This window comes from Dysidea avara, chromosome 1 (assembly GCF_963678975.1).
Source record: "Dysidea avara chromosome 1, odDysAvar1.4, whole genome shotgun sequence".
Classification (NCBI taxonomy): domain Eukaryota; kingdom Metazoa; phylum Porifera; class Demospongiae; order Dictyoceratida; family Dysideidae; genus Dysidea; species Dysidea avara.
In genome coordinates, this window is record NC_089272.1 from 38,157,295 (window position 1) to 38,180,645 (window position 23,351).

Here is a 23,351-nt window from a genome sequence, read left to right on the forward strand (position 1 = left end):
AAATTTTGGCCAAAAAGTAACCATCTTAAACAGGTTCCACTGCATCTATTTAGTTGATTTACTACTCAGGTCTATATGGTAGCCATATCAGTATATTGTCTAGCAGTGAGATTTTGTATATTTCATACTATAATACGGTATTTATGTTACAATGTGTCTAATCAAGTCACTTTATCATCCATCTAAACACAATCCCTGAATGTGTCATTTTGTGTACACAGCATTCTACTACTACCTGCTCAAATTTTTTGACCGTAAAGTAACCGGTGTAATGTTTCAGTATATATCGTTACCATTAAAATTGTTCAGTATTATTAACCATACGTATGCACTTTTACTTCTTCATGACTTTCCTCTTTGGGTTTACTGATAGGCACTACATAGTGTTGTGTTGACTGGTCCGTGCATAATTTGGTGATTTGGAATGCAAAAAAGATACATAGCGTTTCTTATACACACATGTTGTAATGTGTACACACATCTTAGACACATTGTCCCTAATAAAAACCCAGTTCAATTTTGCCACTGGTTTGTAAGTGGGTTGAGTCAGGGAATTTGGATCACATTTTGTCCTGGCCAAGTGGATCTCATCCACTCACAGAATGTACAGGATCAGATCACGTGTAGAAATAAATTACAGTGGAATCTGTCCACTGTCACCTTTGCTCAATATATGTCTATGTAGGTGGCAGTGTATAAATTCTCACTATAGAGATTTGGAATTGGCCTTTATAGAGAGGTTGTCTTTTTACAGTGGTAGCCACTAAGACAGGTTTCACTGCAACAAGCTTGGTTGTACTGATTCGGTGTGCATACCAGAGATGCAACTATATGTTCCTCTTTGTGTCGTTTGATATATTGCTGTATCATGATACAATGCCTGAATGGAGACTATGTATCAATACTGTTGCAACTCTAGCACATGCTGTACTTATATGAGTTATTAAGAATGTGTGTTAACTGTCTAGACATACTGGAGCCACACCCACTTGTCTGGATTCTGCAAATGGAGTCACACATTGTTGTCAGTAGATTTACTCCCAGCTATTGATCATTGCTTATCTATGTGGAGAAGCACCATGAATATGCCGTCATAGGAGACCTGCTACCTTGGTAGAATCTCCTGAGCCAAACTGGAGAAATGGAGACATTGTTTTTACAGTAGTTATATCACAGAATTCTTACATTATTATTGTGTACCTTAAACTGTTGGGTATTCATGTGTCCTGTGCATACTGTAACTGCATGCATATACGTACATGCTTGTACCCATATCATTTGTGTGGGGTTGCCTTTAGGTTATAAATGATCTTCATAGATTGTAACAGTTCTAAATACTTGGTGTATGACAGCATAGTTTTTTTGCACACTGTTTAATGGCTACATGCATGCACTGATTAACTACACTTACTATTGACACATAGCCCATTTCAATAACCGGTGGCCACAGTTGTGCTCTGTGTCATTCTTTAAATTCTTTAAGCCGCAACCTTAGAGAGCAAATTACATGGAAGCAACTAATTCAAATTTCAAACTAGCCATTCCCGAACTATGGCATAGTTTTTTGCACACTGCTTTAAAGGCTACTTGATGCACTGATTAACTGCACTTACTATACACAGCCCAATAACCGGTGACCGCAGTTGTGTTCTGCGTCATTCTTTAAATTCTTAAGTGGCACCCTCAGAGAGCAAATTACGTGGGGCAACTAAATTCAAATTTTAAACTAGCCATTCTTGAAAACATATGTTTCAATCTCAACAAAACTTTTAGAACAGTTTAAAGACACATTGCCCTACATGCCAAGCAACTATTGCAAAAAGCAATAATATGGGTTTTGTATATGGCCTACAGGCTGACTGAGGATGACTGAAACTTTGTTTGGTGCTGAAATTATGACTGTAGGGTAATGATGTATGGCAAAATCGATGATGTGAACCTTGAGGCGATTGAGAGAATATGGAAGCGATAGCAGGGCAATCAATGTTCGGAATGCACAAAGGAATGCAAGGAATACGCATCTAACTGCATACAAAATTAAAAAAAAAAAAACTAAACCTCCCCTTTGATGACTGCAATCTTGATCTCGAAGCAGTCAGCATTGATTTAGTTCACTGATTGTGTGGTGGTTACTAGTGACATGATGAGTTTAGCTCTAGAGTTTCATAGCAATAGCGTAAATGATGGGTGAGTTATAGGCAAGCCGAATTTGACAGCGTTCTGGCCGCATGACTCAGTACAATGAGTCTTAATCTGTTGATTAATCTATCTATTGATCTATCAATCCATCAATCAATCTATCTATGGATCGTTCAATCCACCTACTAATTGATCTAACCACCAATCCATCCATTTATCTATCAATGTATTGATCTATCCACCTATCCACCTTCAAGAAACTTTCTATAATACTGCAAGCAGAATGCATGAATTTTATATAGTAAATTTTGTTCAGAAGATCATCCAATTACTCCAAATTATTCCTGATTCTTTTTTACTACCTACGTATGATTCCTACGCATGTCTAAATATAGATTTTGTTGGCAAAATTACACTTCTGCTTACTTTTTTCATTAATTACAGACAAGGACTCCATTTACATTATAAATTAATGTGCATGGTTTTTAAATGTGAACAATGCACCAAATATGCATAATCAAGACACACGGTAGTGTGTCATGCGACCAAGAAAGTCGGCAACCATACCATGAGTATATTAACAGGAAGAAAGAAAACAGCTTTTTCATGCTTGCATAGCTCCACGGTCCCTTCTCTAAAGCACACCATTTTGCATTATAGCTGACCCCAGGTAGGGTACGCCACATAGCAAATTTGATTAAATTCGCAACAGCCATTTGTGAGATATGGATGTTCAAAGTTTCGTTATAATTTCTTCGTTTTTTTCTTTATGGCTACGGGGGCTTCGATTTCTTTTCACATACTTTGCAAAAAATTGCTATAAAATGTAAACGTGTAACTTGATTGCCTCGATCTTTGGCACAAATGAAGAGTGTGTAATGGTGGATTCACATATCAAGTTTGTTGTGAATCTGAGTAATATTCAAGGAGTTATACATGTTTATTCACGTAAAAAGAGATCAAACCTCTGTCAAAGCTACAGGGTAAACCAAGTATAGTAAAAATTGGTGTGTAGATGGGCTGATCATTGTAGAAGTGTCTTTTGATAGTTTGAATAGCAATAGAGTTAGAGCGACAAAGTTATAAAGCAAAAACCAAGCAGGTGTAAAATCGTGGGATTGAGATACTCTAATAGAGCAGTCACTGTGGGGTAAAAAAGTGTACAAAAAATGTCGGAAAAAAAACAAAACTTACCAGAGTTCGAACCAGGGACCTCCATACCTAACACCTGCATCCTTAACCACTGAACTACTGCTACCTTGGCTGATCACCTCACTTAATTTCTGCTTTATAAATGAAATTTCTAGTTGAAATCTGCTTATAATCAAACCTTTATAATTTCATAGATCTACCAATAGAAGTACTAGATTGTTCTAGAACATTCTGTGTATATTCTATTAGAAGTCCTCAAAAAATGATTACTCTATTAGAGTATTACAATAATATTATCAAATACTGAATTAAATCATGCAATAAAATACATTTATAAGTCTGCCTTCAATAATCATCATTGTATCAACATAGAAAAGAAGAAATGTGAACCTCAAAGTCAGCCATAGTCTGGTTTTGGGGCCTTATAAAGTACAAAAAAAGTGAAATCCACACAAAAACAGCCAAGCTGTGAAAAAATGGTGCAGCCTTAAAAACCCTGGGTGACACAGCCATTGTTAAAATTTATTAGCATTAACACCATTGCAGCCATTTCTTGGCCGCCACCTTTGATTTCACAGCTTTTTCACCCAGACTTTTTAAGGCCGCATCATTTTTTCACAGCTTGGCAGTTTTTGTGTGGTTGTAAAGTGTCACATAAACACAAGCTGTTGCTCCAAACCTTGTGTAAACATTATAACATCACAGTACACCCACAGTTAATAGGTCAGTTTAGCTAAACATGGTAGGTGATGCTTGTACTTCTTTGTAGTACATACGTACTATATTTCATTGAACGTATTATACTCAAAAGCTATACACAAAATATAGTACCTTTATTTTTGCAGTTAGTCTAGAATCAATTATTTCATAGCAAATTCCATGCCAAAGCTGTTTCACACACTCTTCACATTCAAAGTTAAACATATCTGTCCAATACTAAATACACAAAAATATCTAGTATATTCATGAAGAATTTCTACATACCTTTGCTTCTAACGGTCCTTGATTTGGGTGTTGCACATTAAAAAAACTGATATTGCATATCTTGGTTGTCCCATTTATTATCAGAGCTTTCAAATTAATAGTCACTTTAGCTGTTACTTCTTTAATGATTTGATCAGAAATTTTCTCATTACACAATACTCTTGTTGTAGTGAACAAACATAATTGTACAGCAAGCTTAAATAAATTAGTATACAGTTTGCTTTTTGGGGATTTTTGCACTACATTCAAATAATGTAAAGAAATTATCACTGAAGTGATGTCCTCCTCACTAAATGATTAAAAGTAGTAAAGATGAGTTACATAAAATGGATGAATTTAGCACATTGTACCTTTGCAATGGTAGCCATTCCTTATCAGGAATTACCTTAAGTAATGCATTAATCATCACTGTATGTGACTAAAAGTAAATAAATAGACATGAAAAAGTAACTTTCAGATGTTAAAATATTAACTATTATACAATGATTTGCTGATGATAGCGACCACTGATTATGTCCCGAATTAATACTTAAATTCCACTACTTTGTGATATTCTTTGCATTCACAATGCTTTTACATGCCGGGTTGGAATTACACAAGCATATTAACCTCAAAAAATGAATGCACTGTTTAATAAGTTGTTGCTGATTGTGCTATACATACAATTTTCAATCAAAAGCCTGTACTGGACTGTTTAATACAGTATTTTTAAAAAGGTGCGCACCCACAGCCGGCGCGCGCCTGGTTTACTGAAATTGTTTTCGTAAAAGTGTGTGTGTGTGTGTGTGTGTGTGTGTGTGTGTGTGTGTGTGTACCTACCTATCTACATATCTACCTACGTTTGTCTGTACGCACCCATGTGAGCACAATCATTAAATAATAGTAAAAGCAGATTTTACGTAAGAAGTAAAAGCGAAATGAAGTCTGTATTAAACTTCTGCACAGGTGAACTTTACTCAGAGGTAGTTTCTTTTTGGCGGACTGAAATACGGGTGTGATGACTTTCCTCAGACTTTGTAAACTACCTTCCCTTTAAGCTTTTCAGGTGTTTAACAACTGAAAAACAACAGTGTAGGCCTCGTACACTACCAGGAATACCCTATCGCTTTGAGTTGAAAGGGGGCGTATCCATTACATACGTGAACAAAAAGGAAGAGCAGCTTTGAGGCTTTGTCGAGAGAATTTGTGGGAAAAAACACGATAGTCAAACTATAAATGACCTTTAAAGTTAAAGAAGGTTAATGTTGGAACGACAAATAGCGTGCAAATAAATATAAAACTTACTAATATAGGGGTGTCAGGAATCAGAGACGGTATACCCGGATGACTTGCATCACACAAGCATTAATTGGAGTAGTTGGGCTCCATTAAGAATACTTAACGCATGTGCAGTAGCACGTGCTCAGCCTATGTGTCGTGACACCTGACGAGAGCTCCACCAGAAGGAAATTAATATGCCTAAAGGAAAAGCCAAAAAGACGACTCAGGGTAGTCAAAGAACAACTAGTTCAAGGGGAACAAGATCCGGAGCCGACGCTTTGCGGAAATGCCAGAGTTCAGCCAACGCACAGCTGATGTCGAACCCCAAGCGACCCAAGAGGATACCGTCTTCACAAGTTCATGAAGACGAGAACCAGCCCAGACCATTAACCACGGCGGATATACCGATCATCGTCGACGCAGTGCTAGGAGCTCGCCGTAATCAGCCAACCCTCACACGCGATGATCTCTCTGCTTCTGGTTCAGACCGCCCCGCCGCTGTTACTACTGGTGAACCTACCCCTGCCGCCATTAGCACTGGAGCCTTGACGTCCCCAAGCCTAACTCCTTCTGAATCCGAAGACACTCCAGATTTTGGTAAGCTTTGTCACCTTTTACTGTTAATGTGTGAATAATTCCTGAGATATTTGTTCCTAATTTAATATGCTACCCCCTTACCCCACCGCACGAGTAACCATATAATACTTATTATTAAAAAAAAAAATCCATGATAATAGACTAGACATATTCCTATTCTCACAACGGTTGTCCATTTCCTGCCTCTAGCTTTGAACCAACTGCCCAACGGTAACCAGCTCCGGCATGTACATCAAATGGGGGAATTGCCAACATACCCGGAACCCCTACAACCAGCCACCAGTAGACAGCCCACTCGTGTTGCCTCCAGTAATGTTTAGCAGCTGCTTACCACCCGTTCCTACAAAGTTGGTGCAGAGGATCCAAGACGGCCTGTTCATTGAAATGGGGGAGCTGTCTCCAGATCGACTTGACTCCTCTGATTATCTTGCCAGTGACCAGTTAGCCAGCAGCCAAAAAATTCAACAAGTCACAAGTATCATTGAATGGGTGCAGTGTTTTAGTGTATTCACTGCAGTTATTCATCGCTCACAACCAGAACGCACCCCAGACCTCTTGGGATACCAAAACCTCATAATACAAACATCACTGCTATGTCAGGAAGGTCGTTGGACTGTGTATAATCGACGTTTTCTCCTAAAGGCTTCTGCCCTGGGACTTCAGCAGTGGTCTACAATAGATATAACACTGTGGAACTTGGACTTCCCTGAGATGTCTCCACGAAGCGTTCCCATAGCTAATGTGCCACAACGTGCAGCTTACAGATCCTCCAAAGAACTTCAGCCACCAATCGTCCTATCTGCCTAGATTGGAATGACACTCCTGGCCTTCAGTGCCCACACCACGAGTGCAAGTTTGAACACATCTGTTACCGATGTGCCCACAATTACCGCATTCTGGATAAGGATCACAAAGCAATGTTTTGTCCAAACAAACCAAAGCAGCCTCAGCCTCTGATGGGTCACGAAAGGGACTTTTAACTACCTAGAAGTAAAAAAGTAAAGAGAACACCAGTAACTTTGAACTCATCATGTATTAATTGTGTTTATTTCTTTGCATGCTCTTTTCTTTTGTCAGTAATAATATAATCTAATCCAAAACAGCCAAGCTGTAAAAAAAGAGTGCGGCCCTGAGAAAGGCTATGATGAAAAAAGATGTGAAATCCAAGGTGGCGGCCAAGAAATGGCTGTAATGGTAGGTTAATGGTAAAAATTTTAATAACAACAATTCAGGTGAATTTGGTGCCGCTTGGTCTTGCACAAAATTCACCTGAATTGTCGTTATTAAAATTTTTACCATTAACCTACCATCACAGCCATTTCTTGGCCGCCACCTTGGATTTCACATCTTTTTTCACCATAGCCTTTCTCAGGGCCGCACTCTTTTTTTACAGCTTGGCTGTTTTGGATTAGATTTCACTTCTTTTTGTATTTGTATACCCCAAAGCCGGCCTATGGCCGGCTTTAGGGCTTTTTAACCTGTCATTTTTTTCTTTACTACAGGAAGAAGAAAAGATGAAGCAGGGTGATTTCTTTGTAGCTGACCTCTCTGCAAGGTGATCCTTCTAGCTGATCTCTCTACCGGATGACTTGTTTGCAGCTGAACTCTCTACAGGGTGATTTGTTTGTAGCTGAACTCTCTACCAGGTAACTTCTTCTAGCTGATCTTTCTAGAGGGTGATTTGTTTGTAGCTGAATTCTCTACAGGGTGATTTGTTTGCAGCTAAACTGCTGAACTCTCTACAATGTAACTTCTTTTAGCTGAACTCTCTACGGGTGGCTTGTTTCTAGCTGATCTCTCTGCAGGGTGACTTGTTTCTAGCTGAACTCTCTACAGGGTGATTTGTTTGTAGCTGAACTCTCTACAAGGTAACTTCTTCTAGCTGATCTTTCTACAGGGTAATTTGTTTGTAGCTGAATTCTCTACAGGGAGATTTGTTTGCAGCTGAACTCTCTACATGGTAGTTTCTTTGTAGCTGAACTCTCTACAGTGTAACTTCTTCTAGCTGAACTCTCTACGGGTGGCTTGTTTCTAGCTGATCTCTCTACAGGGTGACTTGTTTGTAGCCGAAGTCTCTACAGGGTGATTTGTTTGTAGCTGAACTCTCTACAAGGTAACTTCTAGCTGATCTTTCTACAGGGTAATTTGTTTGTAGCTGAATTCTCTACAGGGCGATTTGTTTGCAGCTGAACTCTCTACATGGTAGTTTCTTTGTAGCTGAACTCTCTACAGTGTAACTTCTTCTAGCTGAACTCTCTACGAGTGGCTTGTTTCTAGCTGATCTATCTACAGGGTGATTTGTTTGTAGCTGAATTCTCTACAGGGCGATTTGTTTGCAGCTAAACTGCTGAACTCACTACAATGTAACTTCTTCTAGCTGAACTCTCTACGGGTGGCTTGTTTCTAGCTGATCTCTCTACAGGGTGACTTGTTTCTAGCTGAACTCTCTACAGGGTAATTTGTTTCTAGCTGAACTCTCTACAAGGTAACTTCTTCTAGCTGATCTTTCTACAGGGTGATTTGTTTGTAGCTGAATTCTTTACAGGGCGATTTGTTTGCAGCTAAACTGCTGAACTCACTACAATGTAACTTCTTCTAGCTGAACTCTCTACGGGTGGCTTGTTTCTAGCTGATCTCTCTACAGGGTGACTTGTTTCTAGCTGAACTCTCTACAGGGTGATTTGTTTCTAGCTGAACTCTCTACAAGGTAACTTCTTCTAGCTGATCTTTCTACAGGGTGATTTGTTTGTAGCTGAATTCTCTACAGGGAGATTTGTTTGCAGCTAAACTGCTGAACTCACTACAATGTAACTTCTTCTAGCTGAACTCTCTACGGGTGGCTTGTTTCTAGCTGATCTCTCTACAGGGTGACTTGTTTCTAGCTGAACTCTCTATAGGGTGATTTGTTTCTAGCTGAACTCTCTACAAGGTAACTTCTTCTAGCTGATCTTTCTACAGGGTGATTTGTTTGTAGCTGAATTCTCTACAGGGCAATTTGTTTGCAGCTGAACTCTCTACATGGTAGTTTCTTTGTAGCTGAACTCTCTACAATGTAACTTCTTCTAGCTGAACTCTCTACAGGGTGACTTGTTTGTAGTTGAACCCTCTACAGGGTGACTTGTTTGTAGTTGAACCCTCTACAGGGTGATTTGTTTGTAGCTGAACTCTCTACAAGGTAACTTCTTCTAGCTGATCTTTCTACAGGGTGATGTGTTTGTATCTACAGGGAAATTTGTTTGCAGCTGAACTCTCTACATGGTAGTTTCTTTGTAGCTGAACTCTCTACAAGGTAACTTCTTCTAGCTGATCTTTCTACAGGGTGATTTGTTTGTAGCTGAATTCTCTACAGGGCAATTTGTTTGCAGCTGAACTCTCTACATGGTAGTTTCTTTGCAGCTGAACTCTCTACAATGTAACTTCTTCTAGCTGAACTCTCTACAGGGTGACTTGTTTGTAGTTGAACCCTCTACAGGGTGATTTGTTTGTAGCTGAACTCTCTACAAGGTAACTTCTTCTAGCTGATCTTTCTACAGGGTGATGTGTTTGTATCTACAGGGCAATTTGTTTGCAGCTGAACTCTCTACATGGTAGTTTCTTTGTAGCTGAACTCTCTACAATGTAACTTCTTCTAGCTGAACTCTCTACAGGGTGACTTGTTTGTAGTTGAACCCTCTACAGGGTGATTTGCTTGTAGCTGAACTATCTACAAGATAACTTCTTCTAGCTGATCTCTCTACATGGTGATTTGTTTGTAGCTGAATTCTGTATAGGTGATTTGTTTGCAGCTGAGCCCTTTAAAAAATGGTTTCTTTGTAGCTGAACTCTCTCAAGGTAACTTCTTCTAGCTGATGTCTTTACAGGGTCACTAGTTTGTAGCTGAATTCTCTACATGGTGGTTTCTTTGTAACTGAACTCTCTACAAGGTAACTTTTTCTAGCTCATCTTTCTACAGGGTGATTTATTTGTAGCTGAATTCTGTACAGGTGATTTGTTTGCAGCTGAACTCTTTAAAGAATGGTTTCTTTGCAGCTGAACTCTCTACATGGTAGTTTCTTTGTAGCTGAACTCTCTACAATGTAACTTCTTCTAGCTGAACTCTCTACAGGGTGACTTGTTTCTAGCTGAACTCTCTACAGGGTGACTTGTTTGTAGCTGAACCCTCTACAGGGTGATTTGTTTGTAGCTGAACTCTCTACAAGGTAACTTCTTCTAGCTGATCTTTCTACGGGGTGATTTGTTTGTAGCTGAATCCTCTACAGGGTGATTTGCTTGTAGCTGAATCCTCTACAGGGTGATTTGCTTGTAGCTGAATCCTCTACAGGGTGATTTGCTTGTAGCTGAACTCTCTACAAGGTAACTTCTTCTAGCTGATCTTTCTACAGGATGATTTGTTTGTAGCTGAATTCTCTACAGGACGATTTGTTTGCTGTTGAACTCTCTACATGGTAGTTTCTTTGTAGCTGAACTCTCTACAATGTAACTTCTTCTAGCTGAACTCTCTACAGGATGACTTGTTTCTAGCTGATCTCTGTACAGGGTGATTTGTTCCTAGCTGAACTCTCTACAGGTGATTTGTTTGCAGCTGATCTCTCTTACATGGTGGTTTGTTTGTAGCTGAACTCTCTACAATGTAACTTCTTCTAGCTGAACTCTCTACAGGATGACTTGTTTCTAACTGAACTCTCTACAGTGTGATCTGTTCATAGCGGAACTTTCTACTGGGTGATTTGTTTGCAGCTAAACTCTTTGCATGATTGTTTCTTTGTAACTGAACTCTCTACAATGTGACTTCTTCTAGCTGATCTCTCTACAGGATGACTTGTTTCTAACTGAACTCTCTATAGTGTGATCTGTTCATAGCGGAACTTTCTACTGGGTGATTTGTTTGCAGCTAAACTCTTTGCATGATTGTTTCTTTGTAACTGAACTCTCTACAAGGTAACTTCTTCTAGCTGATCTCTCTACAGGGCAATTTGTTTGTAGCTGAATTTTCTACAGAGTGATTTATTTGAGCTGAACTCTCTACATGATGGCTTCTTTGTAGCTGAATTCTCTATTAGGTACCTTCTTCTAGCTGATCTGACTACAGGGTGACTTGTTTGTAGCTGAATTCCCTACAGAATAACTTGCAATGTATACATGCAGCTGAATGCTTTATTAGGGTGACTGTTCTATTAGAGTATCTCGATCTCGCATTTGCTGCACATAGTTGCCTTTCGAATCATAACTCAGTGATTTGTAATCCGATTCTTCTGTACTACTGCAAGAACTTTCTATGATGATTATTCCAGCTACATACTGATTTTCAGCTTGTTGCTCTAAGCGGTTTGCCTGGTAGACACGAAAACTAATAGTTTTTTTATTCATAAAAATCGATCGCGTAATTTTGACACAGGTTGGGTTTTGTGTCATATCTCCATGGTCTTTATCTCGATTCCTTTCAAACCATAAAAAGGCACTCCTACGATGGTTGCTCCATCTACATATCAAATTTTCAACTGATTCCTCCAAGGGGTTTACCCTGTAGGCGTGACAGACCTTCGACCTTATTTTACGCAAATAATCAGTCATAACTCCGTGAATGTTCATCGGATTCCTACCAAAGTTGGTACGGAGATCCGCCTTAATGAGCCCTTTAAGTGTGCCAAATTTCAGCCCAATCCGAGCACGCATTCGTGTTTTATGGCGAATTTTGCGAAGTGTGCGAAATGAAGAAGAAAAAAAACGAAGAAATTAAAACGAAATTTTGTTCACTCGTATCTCGGAAATGGCTGGAGCGATTTTCTTCAAATTTGGTATGTAGACTCCCCTAACTGGGCGGCACGTCTCTAGCAAATTTGGTTCCAATCGGATAAGGGATCACAGAGCTACATAGGTGTGAAAATTGCGTTTTCTTTCTTCCTGTTAATATACTCACGGTGTGGCGCGCCGGCTTCTTGGGCCGCACGACACACTATCGTGTGTCTTGATATGCAATCACATCATTCATAATAATAATTTAATGCAACCCCCCCTTCCTTCTCAACACATATTTGTTGCCACACCCCACACTTACAATATTCCATGCCCCCTTTTTCTATTTTCTTTTTTTTTCACACAGCCTTCACATCAAAGGGTATGGAAAAAGTTTTGATCACCACCAAACCCCTACCATACGAGAAATGGATCCAGGAGTGGACTAGCCAACCTACAGAACCAGCCAACACGCTGCGAGTACCAGCAGCAGCTACCAGGATCACCTCCCCATTAATTGTAGATAACTGGCGCATCATGTTGGCCAAGTATCCAAACATGCCCCTTGTCAATTTCTTTATTTTGGGCATTCAAGAAGGATTCCGTCTCGGCTTTACCCCTTGCACAACCAGGGTCAAATCAGCTAAACGGAACTTGCAGTGTGCATTACAACACCCTGAGGTGGTCGAGAGCTACTTGGTAGATGAGGTGGCACTGGGCCGTGTTTCAGGTCCATTCTCCTATTCCTCAGTTCCTCATGCCCATATCAGCAGGTTTGGCGTCATACCAAAAAATCATCAGCCAAACAAGTGGCGGCTGATTGTGGACTTATCCCACCCAAAAGGCCACAGTGTGAACAGTGGTATTTCCAAAGAACTTTGCTCTCTGAACTACGTACATCACTGTGGATTATGCCATTACACGAGCCCAGAGTATGGGAAGAGGAACCTTACTGAGACATAAAAAGTGCATTTCGCTTATTGCCGGTTCATCCTGCCGATCGCCACTTGCTTGTGATGAGATGGAAACAACAACTGTATATTGATACTTGCTTACCCTTTGGGCTTCGCTCTGCCCCTAAGCTTTTTAATGTACTAGCAGACCTGCTATTGTGGATCCTAGAGCAGCAGGGTGTTTCTCCAATTATGCATTATCTTGATAATTTCCTTACACTAGCCCCTCCCGACTCAATGACCTGTCAACGGAACCTGGACATCATCAAGTCAGTTTGTCTCCATCTTGGAGTTCCATTGGCTTTTGAAAAGGTTAAAGGTCCATCCACATCACTTACATTTCTGGGCATTGTCCTAGACACTGTGAGGATGGAAGCCAGACTCCCTACAGACAAACTATGCCGCATTCGCCACCAAGTGAAAGCCTGGTTAACCAGGAAGAAAGCCACCAAGAGGCAGATTCTATCACTAGTGGGTCTCCTCCAGCATGCAACCAAAGTAGTATGTCCAGGGTGCAACTTTCTCTCAAGAATGTACATGTAGCTGCCAAACTAAAACAGCCATCTCACCGGAAGAAACTATCTGCTGCCTTTCGTTCAGATCTACGCTGGTGGCATGTCTTCGTCACTCACTGGAATGGGGTCAGCTTTCTCCACTTTACCCCAAGTGGCAGTGCACCAGACTGCCACATAGAAACTGATGCATCTGGCTCATGGAGGTGTGGTGCATGGTTCTGTTGCCACTGGCTCCAGTACAAGTGGCCTGCTGATTGGGCTGAAATTGGTATTATGGCCAAAGAGCTCATACCCATCTTGTTCAGCTGTGTGGTGTGGGGCATCACACTTTCCAGGCGGAGAATAGAATTTAAATGTGACAATCTTGCCCTTGTAGAGGTAATCAACAAAGGCTCATCCAAAGACAAGTTGGTGATGCACCTGCTGAGATGCCTCTGGTTCTTAACATATCCATCACTGCATCTCACCTTCCAGGAGTTCTGAATACTTCAGCAGATGTGCTGACAAGAACCAGATGTACCAGTTCTTCCAACTACATCCAGAGGCATCCCAAGCTCCAACATTTCTTCCTCCACCCCTCCTTCAACTGATCTCCCCGCACCAGTTGGACTGGACATCTGCAACATTCATAAAACTTTTTAAACAAACTGTTTGTATGTTCTGTACTTGCTAAGACCTTACATAACCTCCAAAAACAAAATAAATTAATCATTTGCACATCATATACCAATACACTTACAAATACACACTTGTAAGAATGGTTGTACATAATCTTAATGAAAGTAATACACACAATACCATTGCCATCTGCTTGCAGGTCCAAGAAGGGGTGGGATGACTCTCAACCACCTCAGTAGCATCACTTATGGATATCTCACTGAGGGACTAGCTCCTGCTACCAGACGCACTTATTCTGCTGGAGAGCAAAGCTTCACCTCCTTCTGTAGTGCTTCAGGGAACCGAGTACTGCCAGCCAATGAGTCAGCCTTGCTACTGTTTATTTCTCACCTGGCTTCAAAGAACATTTCCCATGCTACCATAAAGGTCTATCTTGCAGCATGCATATTATCGCTGGCATGCATAGTTCTTTTGAGGAGCAACTCACTCCTAGACTACAGTTGGCACTCAGAGGTATCAAAAGAACCCAGACCATTGTGACACCTCAAAGGACCCGCTTACCCATTACCCTTCAGATTATGTGCAGCATTAAAGACTGCCTCTCCCAACAGCCATGCTCTCACTCCAACATCATGCTCTGGGCTGCATGCTGCTTGGCATTTTTTGGATTCCTTCGGGTCAGCGAGTTCACAGTCCCCTGCCAGGGTACCTATGACCCAGGGACTCACCTTTCACTAGCTGATATCTCCCTTGATAATAGGGACCATCCACATCTAATTGCACCTTTCGGAAGGGAATGACACTATACCTTGGGGCAACTGATCACCCAATCTGCCCAGTCGCCGGTATTCTACCATATCTAGCGTTAAGGGGCAACCAGCCAGGACCATTGTTCCTCACCAAAAAAGGACAAGGGCTAACCCGCCAAGCCCTCAGGGCTTCACTGGATGTTGTGCTTACCAAACTCCGACTGCAGACATGCAGCTACAACACGCACAGCTTTCGCATTGGTGCAGCTACATCGGCAGCTCAAGCAGACATTCCAGACTGGTGCATTAAGATGCTGGGCCGCTGGAAAAGTGACGCCTACCAACGATATATAAGGATGCCACCACATGAGTTAGCCAGGTTCTCCCAGCAACTGGTCACACCATCATGTAAAAATACAAACAAGTAACAGCTATTCTACCATGCTTGTAAACATTAGATAGGCTTCAGAGGTAATTACTTGATAACTTGGCACCTTTACTGCATTACTATGTATGTCAGTAATACAGTTTGTTATGTTGCTGTAATTAATTTTATTATTACTTGTCAATCATACCCACATGTTATTTATCGCAGTTTAAACAAACTGATCTGGTACATAATATTCCAGATCCTTTGGGTGAGAGGTCTCCGCTGCCCACGTTCCCCCTCTCTGTGGCCGGCATTGGAAAAATTTGGAAGACTGAGAAGGTATTTTTAATCCAAATTCTTCCCTGCTTACCCAAGTATCTGTCATTCAAATATCATTCCACACTTTATAAATTTGGCCTGCTTAAAGATTAAGAACAAACTAGCAGTGTATTTTAAGTTGCACCTAAGGCAGCCGAGACCTCAGGCACTTACCAAACCACCCCACCATCAGTCGATAGTGGGTAGCCTGCAACACTTAGCAGGTGAAGCACCAAGATAAAAAGAAGGAACAAAGGTGAGTGTTAATAAGTGAACAACATTAAAACAGTTTAGAAGATACTTCTGTGCATAATATGCTGGTAAAAGCAGTTTGTTTAACAAGTGTTTCCTTAGCAGAGCATAGCAATGTAATTGAACGAATTACAAAAATTTTATGAATTACAAAATATGAGAATTAGCTAATAATATTATTGTACAACCCAAAACTACCCTATTGTAAAATAGTAATACATAGTTGTTTAATTCATAGTAGCATACACTATCTATGGTTAATTCCAGATAAGTTAGCTAGCTGCATGGCGCCTGGTTTTTAGAAGTAGCACAACATCAACTTGTTTACACTGCTGTTGAGTGTTAAAAACCTGGGGGTTACTACAATACATAGCTCCCATTGGTTGTAGTGTCAAACTTATTTAGACTAAGCACTGCAATGGTTTAAACTACAGAACTTAAGAGCCACAGCATGAGTGTGTAGTGAAAGAGAAACAAAGAAAAGCTTGTTAGCTCATCATCCTGAAGTTTCTATGCCCGCAAAAATAATTGTTCCGAGTGGGTACTGGTAACGGCTAGAGCTAGATGCATTTACTCTACTACAGTATTTGTCTAGAATTATTTACAGAATGTAGCGAAGAAGAGTACTACAGTAGTAGCAATATGAAAATAAAAGTTCAACTATGCTCCCAATAATAAGGAAAGCTACTTGGTGATTTATGACAGAATTGTTACCCGACTTGCTTCGTTACCTGACTCAACATTACCCAATGTTACCCGGCTCTGCCTCGGACTCCATAAAATAACACTGATAAACTAACAGTGATCCCACACAATTCTGGTGTAAGACATACGCAGAAAGGCACTAAGGCACCATGGATTTTTTCTTCTTTCTCCTACTTTTCAAACATACTTAGGGGTGGTCCACAATTTTCTGCTTTTTTGCGAGCGTACAAAGAGTGCTCTTTTTTCTAACCCCCTCCCCCCAGCCCAAAGCATACTGTATAAATGTTGACACATGGATGTATTGTATAGCAGAACAAACACATGGATACTTATTTAATATTGCAAAATTCATGTATGGTATTTGTTTTGTCTTTTAGGCATCTTATCATTTTGATACTTTTGAAGCTGATACCCTGAAAAAATCATTCCTACACACAGCGGGCATCAGTACCTGATGCATATTTGTAAATGTGTATATACACATCATAGAAACAGTTCTTGACTATCTTCAGTGTGTTCATACAAAACCATCCCAACACTGGCAGTAGCAACAGTAGTACTAGTTTGTTGGGTATTCACCATAGTCTGAGGTGGACTGGAGTCAGGAGATGTGGGTACACTCTGCAGAGACAGCTTTTCTCTATAAGCAACCCACAACTACCACAACTATGTAGTGTAAACAAATTAGTACCCACATAATCCAGCCTCCCATACCCACTAAACCCACAACAACACCTTCTGTAGGTAGAAAACAAAAGCAACAAGCAGTGTAGCTACAAGCTATTCAGTTGTAACCATTTATCAGTGTTAATCACTAGGCTAAGACTAAAGAGAAAGAAAAGTAAGTGCTGCTATAAAAGTATATAAAGCTTTTAGTACATGTTATCAGGCTGATAACTATCTTCCTGTAGATTCAATGAACTCTATCTTTCCTTTAGCTTATAAAAAGCTTCCTTTCATTGGTAGCTAACCCTAGCTACACTGTTTTCCAGAGTTCGCGAAAGCACAATTTCGTCCAATCATGTGTTGGCTTGGGCTCATGCATTAACAGCATCAGCTCGTTTTAGTCCACCGTTTATAATTGGACACTGAATAAGTAGCAGTAGAGGTTTACTACTAGAACCTTATCACTACATTCGGATTTCTCGCCAACTCACGTGATCGACATTTTTAAAAAGCGTACATGCGATTTTACCCCCTCCCCCTAGCGTACGGTTTGTACGCTCACAAAAAAGCAGAAATTGTGGACCACCCCTTGGTGAAGTTAACATAAACATCTTTAGTGGGACCAAGTGTCCCACAAGCCTTTGTACGGCCTTCTGGTATACAGGCTCTGCCTTTACCAAGTACTTTAATCATAATCAAACAATGTCCATTAGGTTCCACTTGGGGTACTTAGAGATAATAAGTCACTCTAGGGTTCTTATGGATCCAAATACATGAAAATAGTAAGAAGAAAATATCCTGACTACCTGGCAGACTCCTGTAAGCGTTCAAGCGTTAATCAGATGGCTGCAGGTTCGAGGCTGCGAAGGTCCTGCCATGGATTTTTTCTTCTTTCTTCTACTTTTCAAACATGCTTAGTGAAGTTAACATAAACACCTTTAGTGGGACCATGTGTCCCACAAGCCTTTGTAAGGTCTTCTGGTATACAGGCGCTGCCTTTACCAAGTACTTTAATCATAAAAAGTACTGCAGTGTGTCTTTTGTGTTTAGTGTTGCACTGATAAGTGAATTCGCTGATATTCTGATAACCGATAACATTAGATAATATTTTCAAGCTGATAAATGTAGCCAATCCAATATGGCAGAACATGTCTATTTTGTAGTAAGTGTGAAGGATCAATTTAGCTTGTTTATAGTGGTAGCATTGTTATAAACAACAGCTGACAGAATGCTGAAGTAGTAATAACAATGCTGTAATAACAGAAAAATGCAACTCAATGTATCTGTAAACATTATTTGGTGGACAAAAGCATGTGATTCTGCTATCAGTGCAACACTATTTATAAAATTTCTTGAGGGCACACAAGTGACTAAGTGAACATGTGTAGGTAACTAAGCGTTTTAGTGAACCTCTAAATAAGCTATACTCTATGATCATTACGTATGTGTACGTTGTAAGGTGTATAGGCTTTCCATCTGCTAAATGTCATAGATATGCTACATATTGTGATTGCACATTTAACCAAAAACAATTATATGAAATGCACGTATGTGGGTTATACGTACATTGCACACTGATATAATGTAAACAAATGTACACATACGTAGGCACTTATAGTAATAGCATGCAACACTTGATGGAAGTTAATATGTAACAAAGTTTGCCAATGTAGCTATAGCATTGTAGCTATAGCATTGTAGAACTATAAAATATCGACTACTTAAATCGAAAGTCTATCATAGTGGGTATCCACAATTTTACAATACGTATATGTAACATTACTACATTGTATATCATTAAAGCATTTTACCTCTGCATCATCAAAAGATTCTTCAGCTAATCTCATTATTAAAATAGACAGAGAAACTTTACTAATTAACACTGGAATGTCTGCTATTTGAGTCTTTCTGACAAACAATCGTAATATGATAGGATCAACTTTAAACCAAGGTTGAAGTTCTTGCAAATGACTGCAAAAATTGACTTGAAGTGGCATGCAACAAACACATTCATATTTCATACCTGTGATCAACTAATCGCTGATGACTATACTGATTCAACCTGAAAATACATAATTCTGTACAGTTAGCTACATACATATGCAGTATTAATATTGTAGGAATCATCTACATACAACAACAACCTTAGACACACAATTAGGAGAGAGAAAAACAAACAGCTATGTAGATGTTATCACTGCAATAAAGTGGTACAATGGGTTCTCAGTTAAAGAAAATCTTTAAAAATAAATATTATGCCACAACATACTCATTGGTGCTTAAATAATGTGGGTCAGCTTCCATAGCAATTCAAAATAGTTTATTAAATGTTCTGGAAACTTCTTACTTGCATGCTAATGGCAATGCAAATAGTAAATAAGTTCATGTTGTGTTACTGTATCTCTAAAAACCAGGCACCTATGCAGCACTAGAATTAATCAACTATGTATAAAATTTAGAAATAATTAACACACAGCACTATTAATTGTTTGTTTTGAGACACATGCAAACTATATATAGTTACTGTACATAAATAAGGGATCTTCCACTGTTTTCAGCATTTTCGCTAGAGTACGATAGTAAGCTAGGAGAAGGGGGTAAAATTCACCTGTAAGCTTTTGAAAAATGATGGTCTTAGTAACACCATGTAAAAAATAATTATTGAAGGTTGTAGAGAAGTCTGAATGCTTGCTCATATTAGGGGAGACAAGTAATGTGCTACACAAGGTTACAACATTCTGTCTATGCCAACGTTGTAAAAAATCAGAAGATGAAGTATATGGACAAATACAGTGAGGAAAACCCAAGTTATTCATACATAGTACATGCAGTATCAACACTTTTTTATAGTACGCTTTTGGGTAGGAGGGAGGGGGCAAGCAAAAAGAGTACTCTCTGTACCCTTGCGAAACTGTTAAAAATTATGAATGACCCCTAAATGTACTTCATAATACACCAATTAATTTGTAATTCATCAAATTTGCTTTAACCACAAATTATGTACATTAAATCACTTTTCAACTGTTTTATAGTTGCGTTATCCTGTTTTCTTTTATGAAAATTCTCTTGTCAAGTCTCAAGACTGCTGTTACATGTACATAAAGGACACGTCCCTTTCAACTCGAAAAGATACCCTATTCCTGGTAGTTTACAACACTTGTTATGTTGTTGATAGTAACCTATACCATAGAATAAAACTGTTTTGATATTATTGGTCTATGTGTACTAATAATCCATGTTCATTTAACAGAAAATAAATGCTTTTGCTTAGAACATGAAGCTTTATATTTACTCTATCCTGAAATAATAATGTGGTCCTCAGATGGATTTAACAATAGCAGGCATTGATTAAAATCGATTAGCATTAACGCCATTGCACACATTACTTTTATCCCAGGCCTTCCTGGTCTTTAAAGGTCACACCCTTTTGTTTATTTGCTTGGAATTTGGGTAATTAATGGATGAGACATCATAACAATTACATTATACGAGCCATGGAAAATAGAAGAGACCTTAGGGTGAAAAGTGGAAGATTACAATATCCCTAATTATCTGTAAAATTTTCACTATTACGAAATACATCATTACTCATGTTCTATCCTTGTATTCAAATTGTTTTTGCTAAACATCAATTTTTAAATTACAGGGGTGTATAATAACACTTTAAACAAATTGTGGTATTCTAACTAATGCGAACTATTTAAATTTTATACCCAACTTAAATAGTGCTGTTCATAGCCTTGACATAAATATCAAAACTACCTTAAGGTGACTAAATTTAGCGATACACTAAATTTAGCAATTTTGTATATTGGCAAAATTAGCGCATACAAAATTAATTTTAGTGATTTTACGAATTTGTGAATTGATTTAATAAACTAACCATATATTTTGCAGGTTTAGCGGCGAAAAAACCAAAGTTGCTAAAATCGCTAAATTTAGTATATTGCTAAATTTAGTCACCTTAAGGTATAATAAAACACCCATCACAGTATTTAATTACTGAATAATTTGAATTTGTCACCCTAAGGAACCTTTCTATTTTCATGGCTCATATTATCATTTACAGACATACATTTTCTTATCAACTGATAGCCAATCATCACCCCATTGATACCTACATATAGAAACATACCTAAAATGCTGAACATACACAACACTATTCACAACTTACATGATTTTATCATCCCACCCAATAATTTTCAAAGGTTCAGGTGGTGTGCATTTCCTCTTCAGAAAAAATAATACTGGAATGGCAAATATCCACTCAGTTATAGGAGGTTTGTGTTTAATAGCACAAGTTATCAGAAATGAAACTGACTCTACAAGCACATCACGATATTTATTCCATAAGACTTTAACCGTGGCTTCATATTTCAACTGATCAACTCCCATATTTCGAAGGATATCACTCATGTGAACTACATTGTTACTGTTGGCACAGAAGTCAGTTAGCATCTTCAATTTGAAATAGATCACTAATACACACAAACTATTTTGCAGGAAAGATTTCTCAGGAGATTGCTTAATTTGGTCGACAAGGGTTTGCACCACACTAGCTAACCATGCTTTCATTTCCTACAGAAACAGATATATTATTAATAAACAATAGTTTCACTGACAAGTTACAATTGTTTTTGAATGTACATTTAAAATAATTAATTATACGACAATAACCTGAAAAAAGATTCTGGTACATTCCCAGTCATGGATGAAGCAAACACTTAATCATAGTTTGTTTGCATTCAACAGAACCAGCGTTGGAAGTGGGTCGGATGACCCGGGAAATCCGGGTCATTCGGGTGACTTTTTTGTCGGGTTGAGCGGGTCTCATCCGCGAAATAAATTATCCGGATGTGACCCAGATAATTAATTAGATCACATGAACTTGAAATATGGCTTCTGCTTGAGCATCAGATTTGCTCTCGGATTTGCGCGAAGGAGCGGCACTGTTGAACATTGTGTCTGAGCCGCCATCTGCTGGTGTTCATTCTGAACCGTGTGATATCATATTGTCTCCAACTGTTACAAAGCGTGTGGTGTCGGGAGAGTTGGTTCTTAAGATTAACAAGAAGTCGAAGGGCAGTCGTGCTTGGGACCAGTTTTGTCTTGTTTGGGAGCCAGTGAAGAATGAGCAAGTACGTGGTGTTGCTTGTTGTAGTGTGTGTAAGTCCTGTCTTCTTATAAAAGAATGGCAAACAGGGAAGAAAAATCACTAGGCACAAAGAATATGCTGGACCATTTAAAGAATTGTACCCCATCTTCTTGTAGTGATAGTAGTGTTGCAAGTGGTAGTGGTAGTAGTGTTGCGAGTGGTAGTGATAGCAGCTGTGCCAGCAAAGTTGTAAAAAGGGTTCCTGGCATGAAGACACTAGATAGCTTCGTGAAATGCACTGGGAAGAAGGTAGGTGAACAAACCAAAATGCTGATTCGTAAACGGACTGCCATTCTTGTTGCTGCCGCACAATTGCCATATCGTTTTGTTGAGCAAGAATCACTGAAAGACTTTGCTCAGGCATTTGTAGATTTAGGTGCAGGTTATGGGCATGTTCCTGCCTCAGATTTATTGCAGGACGTAAAACAGTTCGAAGTGATATTGTTAAGACGTTTGGCCAGATACAAGGTAGCATGAGAGAGTTGATAGCTGGTCCATCAAAGTTAGGTGCAGTTTCTTTTGTTAGTGACCTGTGGTCAGATAGTGTCGTACAACGCTCACATCTAGATGTAACCTTTTTCTGGATAGAGGAATCTGGTCCAGATAAAAGACAATGGGCTATTAAACATGCTATGTATGTCTGTAAATTCTTTCCCGAGACAAAGACAGCTGACCACATCCAGGTAGCCTTAGATAGGATTCTAATTGAAGCTGGGCTAGAAGCAGAGAATATGCCATGCACCACTGATAAAGGTGCAAACATGGTAGCTGCAACAAACTCCAAGTGTCACATTAATTGTGCATGCCTTTTCTCTACCTCTATCAATACAGGATGGGAAAGGTCTTGTGGGGAGAGCACTGAATTGCACTCATTGAATGAATGTGCTGATTGCCTTGTAAAGTTTGTTAAGAAATCAGGTGGGATACAGTATAACTTGCCAGCCACCTTGAAAAGTGGTGGAAAGACACAACCATGGTGTAGTTTGATTAGCAAGTTTTCTTCTATTCTTACTAGATTTGACGCTTTGAGGCCACTTTTGAGGAATAAAAAGAGAGATGACTTGTTAGTTAATAGAGATATAGTAATATTAGAGGAGGTGCTGAAGATACTGCAAAAGGCTGAGACAATGTTTGATATTTTGGAATATTCTTACATTGTCACTCTTCAATCTGTTTTGCCAGCAT

The 23,351-nt window shown here is 39.3% G+C and overlaps 1 protein-coding gene across 1 annotated transcript in view; it reads right to left on the reverse strand.

The window, feature by feature from the left end:
* LOC136263846 (E3 ubiquitin-protein ligase rnf213-alpha-like) overlaps positions 1 to 23,351 on the reverse strand; it is a 247,317-nt gene that overhangs the window by 137,628 nt on the left and 86,338 nt on the right. Inside the window, exons 17-23 of the mRNA XM_066058473.1 lie at positions 21,186 to 21,589; positions 21,087 to 21,128; positions 19,035 to 19,073; positions 18,823 to 18,982; positions 4,626 to 4,693; positions 4,276 to 4,564; positions 4,123 to 4,227 (exon numbers count right to left, since the gene is read on the reverse strand). Coding sequence (XP_065914545.1) covers positions 4,123 to 4,227; positions 4,276 to 4,564; positions 4,626 to 4,693; positions 18,823 to 18,982; positions 19,035 to 19,073; positions 21,087 to 21,128; positions 21,186 to 21,589 — 1,107 coding nt within the window. The remainder of the gene's footprint in view (positions 1 to 4,122; positions 4,228 to 4,275; positions 4,565 to 4,625; positions 4,694 to 18,822; positions 18,983 to 19,034; positions 19,074 to 21,086; positions 21,129 to 21,185; positions 21,590 to 23,351) is intronic.